The 7,526-nt window shown below is 40.5% G+C and overlaps 1 protein-coding gene and 1 long non-coding RNA gene across 2 annotated transcripts in view; one reads left to right on the forward strand and one right to left on the reverse strand.

The window, feature by feature from the left end:
• The window catches only part of LOC140224119 (uncharacterized), a 643,754-nt gene that overhangs the window by 114,499 nt on the left and 521,729 nt on the right, over positions 1-7,526 (forward strand). The window lies entirely within an intron of this gene.
• LOC109039475 (torn and diminished rhabdomeres) overlaps positions 5,221-7,526 on the reverse strand; it is a 15,626-nt gene continuing 13,320 nt past the window's right edge. Inside the window, exons 8-10 of the mRNA XM_019054959.2 lie at positions 7,161-7,511; positions 5,806-5,962; positions 5,221-5,360 (exon numbers count right to left, since the gene is read on the reverse strand). Coding sequence (XP_018910504.2) covers positions 5,940-5,962; positions 7,161-7,511 — 374 coding nt within the window. The 3' untranslated portion in view covers positions 5,221-5,360; positions 5,806-5,939. The remainder of the gene's footprint in view (positions 5,361-5,805; positions 5,963-7,160; positions 7,512-7,526) is intronic.

Below are 7,526 nucleotides of genomic sequence, written 5' to 3' on the forward strand. Positions count from 1 at the left end.
CCATTTCTTTTCTTTCAAATTGATGTAATACCTCGTTAATTTATTGTAAGTAGCTAAAACTTGGGAGTATTTTTTTGAAAAACATCCGATCCAGAAAAAAAAAATTATCAATGAGAAAAGGGGACAAAATCTCTCTTTCCTGAGAGTACAGTAATTTCTAATTTTGTCTTCTTTCGGTGATACCTACAAGAGACAGCATCTTTAATTAGTCGAGTTGAGAGAGGAACTAAACACGCAATTTGGCCTGAAGCTCAGCGCAGAGAGGAATGATGACGAGGACTTGAGAATGAGATGAAAAGGAGAAGCCCTCGGCGGCGGTCGACGTGTAAAACATATTAGCGCCTACAAGACTGCCTGAATACTTCACGCATTGCGCCAAACACAGTGCGATCAACTCGGCGCAGCGGTGCGGCGCGGCGGAAGTTAATATTATTAAACCACATTTATGTTTGTTCTTTCATAATATTTTGGTTCATTTCTCATAAATGGAGGACCTTGTCCACACAGAGATATGTTTACGGAACTTAACTTTTGGGCAAAGTTCCGTGAAATTTTGCTAGTAGAGTTGACAGGGCTTTCGCAAAAAATGTATCAAACACGAGTAGGTGAACGCGTCTTATGCATCTCTCCCCCTCCGGCACGTTCACTTGATGGTTTTTATTGATGTTTCAAAACGAATGAGGAGGGGGCGGCAAAATACAGGCAGCCCATGGGCGGCAAGTAGGTAAATCCGGCCCCGATGCACTGTACAAAATTCTCCAGAATCGCGTCATTTCGACGCAACAGAGCTTTGAAAAAGTTCCAGATTTTCGTAGCTCCTTGCTGGGTAGGAAATTTTTACTGTAGGGACTGTCAGAAAAACTGCTTACAGAGCAAGGAGCTTTGAAAATCCAAAGAGCCGTAGCGTAACATAGCTTCGAGATTGATATAACGAGCGTGACGGTCGTGAGCTGTGAGCTCCCAAGTGAACAGAATTACTAATTGCCAACTGATGTCGTCACGATTCACCAAAAACTGTAATCTGATGAAGATAAATACTTCGTCACTTTTCAGGATATCCCTAGGCATCACCGACGCCGACCGGATTCCGGTTGCGTTATAGGTACCTATACGTTTTTTGGTATGAACATTTATCTCTAAAGTCTAGCTGTGACAGTCGTGAGAAAACTTTTTCGAACGCTCTCAACAGCTTGTGAGCGAATTATACTGCGGATTATTTGTCTTTTATTTATTTTTTCACTATGAAGAAACGTTTTCAAATATTTAATGATGTGTAAGTTCTCGAATAACGTTTTATTCTTTAAGTTGTAACAGTGTTTCAAGCTGGGAATCATATAGTGTCGGAATGCGGGAGTGCGGGGCGGTCGTGAGTTTGACACCATTCGAGGGGTAAAAATTTACATGAGAACGTGAATATTAGGCAATTTTCTGAGGACACTTTTTAGAAAAAGGGCTTTCTTCATATTTAGGCCAAAAAAATAGCAATAGAACATATTTATATGCTATTAAAAGACCAGGGACAAGAATGTCCTCTGTTTAAAATTTTTGCCCGCATATACCTATCGGTGGATTTGATATCGTCCACTTCAGTTCGCCTTCAATTCTGCCGTCTAGGCAACAAACGTACTCCGGGAAGCGCGTATTCTTTTTTTTTCGTCCAGAAAAATATTTTATTCAAACCTCATCGGAAAAAGCACTTTTATCTCACTCCTTACCTAATGCTTTAATTTAACATGGCTGCAATGCCTTTCATTCCCTTAACACTTTGTAGAAAAATTGCAGTTGGATAAATGCTCTGTATTTTAAGGATAATATCCCCAATCAATGAACCGAAATTTAGAGTAAATCATGCGTACGTCAACTTACACCAATTAAGAATCATTTGACGGTTTTCTTTTCTTTTCCAGAAAAATATTTTATTCGAACCTCATACTTGACGCAAAGCTGTGTTCTATGTATCAGTAACTTTTTTTGATAAAATTCTATTCGCTATTTTTTAGGTCACTCTCTACGAGAATTACACAATTTAAGAGCTTTAAATCGCCCAACGATGTCTCTCTCTGACATAATGTGGCTTTTTTAAAGTTCCATTTTAAATTTAATCTGTCAATACTCAAACCAATAGAATTGAATCCTAAAAGATATCTCCTTTCAATAATTACATCTTGTTCAACTTTGAATTTTTTTATTTTATTTTTTTTCTACGACCGATTTACGATAGCGTCTCTTTTAGCCGCGGTGATTGGGAATGGGACTAGACAATGGACGAAATGAAAGGAGGGTACGTGACCGAGAGGGCTGTGTTCTATGAAACTAAAATATTCAAATAAAAGTCCGGCGCATTAAAAAAATTAAAGTTTATTATATTTCAATCAACGGCAGAACAAAAATTATCGAGCCAAAAATCTTAGAACTTTAACAAATTCTCCTTTACATGAGGCATATTTGAGGGGCTTGGAGGGCGAGGCGCATAAATGCCGTTTTTGAAAAAATTGAGGTATTAAAGCTTTCAAGTAAAACTAGTCCTAATGCATATTCTGTGAAAAATTCGCTCCTAAATTCCAATTTTCAAGTATCAAAAAGTCAGTTTGAACTCTCTTTCCGCCATGTAATTTCGAAACTTCAAACACGTATTTCTCGAAATAGCAAAAGCTGCACGCATGCGCCATGTCCTCCAAGCCCCTCGTTTCTACTTAATTTACTTAAGTTTAAATTCATATTCAAAATAAAAATATATATTTATATTTTAGTTTACGTATATTATTGTTTTTTATTTTATTCCAATGCTCAAGGGCTGAGTTTCTAATGTTATCTTACTGGCAGGCAAACTCCTGATTTTTGGACACCTCCTATCTTTTGATGAGCCCTGGTCTTCATCTAGAAATGGAGGGAGAAAAGTTTAAATCTATGGGGGAAAAACGTATGGAGTACTATAAATGATTGTAAGGTGCGTGGGGGTTTGTGTTTAATAAGAGAATGAGCATAATTTGCAGAATGTTTGCCTAATTCGGAAACAGCAGCAGCCAGACCTCAGCGCTGAGAGCGTCACATGAGGGATAGCCCCAAAACTCAAATACCCTCTAAAGAATTTTTGGACATGCAATTCATTGTTCAAGATATTCTAAGATGTTATATTTCATCAGTTCCATCGCATAAAATAAATCGCCGGCTAATGTTCAATAATATACGAACCTTGAATTACTGTGCTTAGACGATTTTTCAAATTATGTTTGCTGATTTTTTTTTATTTTTTTTATTTTTGTTATCATTCGGTGTCATACAAAATATTCTGCACGAATATCATGAAATAATGATGAATTGCCCTACTTTGAAAACATAAGTTGGACGGGTTTTTAAAACAATGCAACTAGATATGTGCAGGAGTGCAGAAACTTCTTCGGCCTACGCAGTTATGAGCAACCGCGGATTCAGCCCACCTGCCATTGAGCGTTCGCAGTAGGTAATTTTCATCCAAAGATAGCGCGCTAAATAGTTAGTTTGATATAGAAAACCATGTTTTCCCTCATATCGGGAATCTGTGATTTTATCTTAAAATAATTGAATGTTTGAAATAGTCGCCGTATGGCGCGTTTTGCCCCATCTAACTTTTCTGCTCCTGCGTTAAAGTTTCCAAGTCAGTCGGAAAGACTTTTTGTTTTCCTTCATTTCGAGGGTATGCAATTTAACCTACTTGGAAGTCGAAATAGTTGTACATATCACGCGTTTTGCCCCAGCCAACTTTTCTACTCCTGCGTTTAAATCTCTGGGGCAGACGAAACAAGATTCTCCTTCATTTTGTGAACACGCAGCTGTACCTAATTTGAAGTCGAAATAGTTGTCTCACACGTTTTGCCCCATCCAACTTTTCTGCCCTTGCGTTAAAGTCACTATGTCAGAGCCGAAACGAATTTATGTTTTCCTTTATTTTGTGGATATGCAATTTCATCTTCTTGGAGGTCGGAATAGTTGTATCTCGCGTTTCGCCCCTTCCAACTTTTCTACTTCTGCGTTAAAATCTTTGAGTCTGCGGAAAAGAAACCAAGCTCTTTTTCACTCTTGTGGAAATGCGAGAGAGTTTTATTGCTATACGATTGTGACCGCGCATTTGTAAAAAGGGACCTCATCTTCCCAAAGACAATTTCGGAAACTTTGAACTCTCCGTGAAAAACAATCGCGGAAAGCGCCTGCAAAACTGTATTTACACTTCAAGCATCACGATGTCTCCTCGAGCTCATAGCGAAACCCAATCTCCAGTCTCTGACCCAAACCAAAGGTGCGTATCTTTATTTCCACATGATCTCTGGAAAACAAAGAGTTACACGGAGAACAGGGTTCAAGCGGACATCGAAATGCGCCCTCACATTTTTTGGCCCTTCAATAATACACTCCAAAATTTCTGTAGGAAGCAGGGTTTTCCTGTAGCGTGGATGGAAAGACGCCTCTGCTCAAGGCTATCAAACAGTTCAGTGCGTTTGGATCAAACGCTTAATTGTTGGTGATGTAAAGAGCTGCTCTCGGAATTTGCATTGGTTGTGCGTTGTCTGGTGACGAAAGTCCTAACGGTCCGATGGAGCGGCGGCGATATTAGCTTGATTCTCTCACGACGTCTTCTCGTCCTTCTCCGTATATGCCTCATCTTCCACAAGAGACCTCCCCCTGAAACGAGAGCCCATGCATATCTTATATTATTCCCACCCATTATTTTAAGTCATCTTTTGGTGAAAAAGTAGCAACACATAGGCAAGGCTAGGTCAATTTGCTGGGGAGGGCCTGCGGGCCGATTTTTGAAATTTATAGACAAAGCTTTAGACAAGAAGACAAAAAAGATATGAAGGGAGCATTGGTAGAGGCGGGTGGTTGCATGCAATTGTGCGTATTTTGCGGCTTTCAAGATACAAAGTTTCAACTAATATTTGAGCGTAAACTACGCTGTTTTAAGTTTTTTTCATCTCTAAAAACTTTCGATTTGTTACAAAGAATTAACTCTGACGAAGAATTTTTCCACCAAACAGCCGAAGAAGCCAATGGTACACACGCTAGGTATTTCTTAAATGAACCAGAGGTAGTGGTTCGTTAATGCAAAATGTAGTCCAGTTGGCTTCTGAATTACAAAACTTATGAGGTATGTAAATTGCAGAGATCGAGCACTTTTATCGCAAAGATAAAGTCATCAGAATTTTTAACATAATTACCTATTAGTAGCCATATAGAGGTGATCCAAAAGATATCTGCGATTATTTGACACAACAAAATGCCACAAGATATGATGTTTGCTATGGACAGCCAGAACGGACACAATATCTCCCCTTCGACGCGTGGTCGCTGAGGCTGGCATGCCAAAAGCCCGCCGAAAATAGATGCTGCTGTTAAAAAAATGGGAGAGGTCAATTATTTTGAAAATTGAAAGATACTCGTTTCGGTCATGGATTGGTGTTTTTTTTTTTTTTTTTTTTTTTTTTTTTTTTTTTTTTTTTTAAAAAAGAAAGAATCTAAGGTATATGCATGCATGAGCATGTGTGCAATCTTGCATAGGTAATACATCTCCAGATGGACTCCATAAAAACCAAGAAAACTTTTCAAAAGAAAGCAAGAAGAGGGACAAAAGGGGAATCCTATAATGAATTAAGGATATCTGACGAGTGACCATTAGAATATTTTTCTCTATATGTACGAGTAACTCTTTCGACTTTGTATAATGTATACACACTGTAACTGAATCTACTTAGTAATTTTTGCCTTAAAAATGCGAGTGATAAAAATATTTTATTATAATATTTTATAATATTCTATTCTATACATGCTTACCAAGGAGCGAGATGAAGAAAACAAAAAATAGCGAGTAATGTATGCTTGCACCCAAAATTCCGGTGCACACTATTGTTCCGGTAATGCTTGCAACAGCTTTCTTCCAAGTCTCTGAAGTTGGAATCCGCGCTGAACTAAAATTGGTTGCAGACTCTATCTGTAAACAATTCATTAATAAATCGTGTGTTATGGCTTTTAGGTGATACTCATTTTCTTCCGTTTTTTATTTGTTTCAACCACTGTATACAAAGTAAACGGTTTACATTAAAAAAGTGAATGCTCATAAACTAAGTTCCGCGACGACAAGTTTGATTAAAATCAAATCTCATCAAATTACTAACAGAGCGCAACCATCAAAAGTCAAACATTTACTTGAATTTCTTTTTCAATGTACCCACTTACCACCTGCCTACCGCCTTTTGGCTGAAATGCATGATCAGAACATAAAATACAAATATTTCGACTCCTGGGTAGTGTGTTTTGCCTATGTAAATAATTGAAGGCGGTCCAGCAGTTTAGCTATTGTCACTTAGGAAGTTTCAAAGGGTGTTAATGTAAGGAATGTTTACATTCACGATTTCTTTACGTTAATAAAGATCTGCTTTGGTTGACATCGTGCTTCCGATTGCGATTTGCGCGCTGAGGCGTCGGCTATGTTGGAAATTGCTATTGCGGACGGGTTGAATAAAACGACTCCTCTAACGAAATGTTCACCTGTGCCGTAGTATCGTTTTTGTAGTGGGAAGCTAAAAAAAAAACCGCACATTTCTTACGCAGATTGTGAAGTTAGGGGTGCATTTCAAATTTTGCCAATAGGCTCAACATGATTTTTGAGGCATTTATGGATAAAAACACCGCATACCTACTTTTGCTCCAGCAAAAGTTTGCAGCAGGCCCATTCCGGACTTTCCCGGACCAGTAGACACCTTGAGGTCATACACGGAGAAAAAAACTTCGTGCATGAGACCCGAAGTTGAGGTCATATGGATCTCTGAAGTTTTCGGATCACGCATCCAGCTTGAGGTCCAGCTGCCGAAGTTCGGGTTACACCTCTGAAGTACTTTGATATATACTGAAGGGTTCGGGTCACACATCTGAAGTACTCCGGTACATACAGAAGTACTCAGATGCCTGACCCGAACTTCGGCAGCTGGACCTCAAATTTTCGGATGCGTGATCCGAAAACTTCAGAGATCCATATGACCTCAACTTCGTATCCCGTACACAAAGTTTTTTTCCCCGTGTAAAAGGCGCGACGCGCCGTGGGAAAGTGGGGTGTGCCGCGTAGCGGCCAGGGGGCGTATCCCTAGTTTCCTGCGAGAAGAGTGAAGTGTATAAAAAAGTAGGGAAATTACCAGGAGGATCTCTTTGTACTGGGCGACGGCGGCGTCGATGTCCGTCTCGGAGCTGTGGCCGGAGTCGTTGCTGTCGTGGGGGTGGAAGTCCGGAGGCGGGGCCGGCGCGGAGGAACCGGGTCTGGGAGCCGAGTGACGTCACGGACCCGCGGCTGTCCCCGTCGGTCGCCGAATCCGCGTGGATGCTGATGAGCTGGTGTTGGTCCTGATCCTCGCCCGGACTCCCCGGTTCCTCCCTCGGGAACCCCCTCAGCTCCGTCCGGGAACCCGGCGGTGACGCTACACTGTTCCCGGGTGCTGGGTCGCCTTCCGTCCTCAGCGGCCGGTACTCTGCCTCTCGGCCGTTGCAATCTGGACAGACGCAAC

The sequence above is a fragment of the Bemisia tabaci genome, chromosome 2 (genome assembly GCF_918797505.1).
Source record: "Bemisia tabaci chromosome 2, PGI_BMITA_v3".
Lineage (NCBI taxonomy): Eukaryota > Metazoa > Arthropoda > Insecta > Hemiptera > Aleyrodidae > Bemisia > Bemisia tabaci.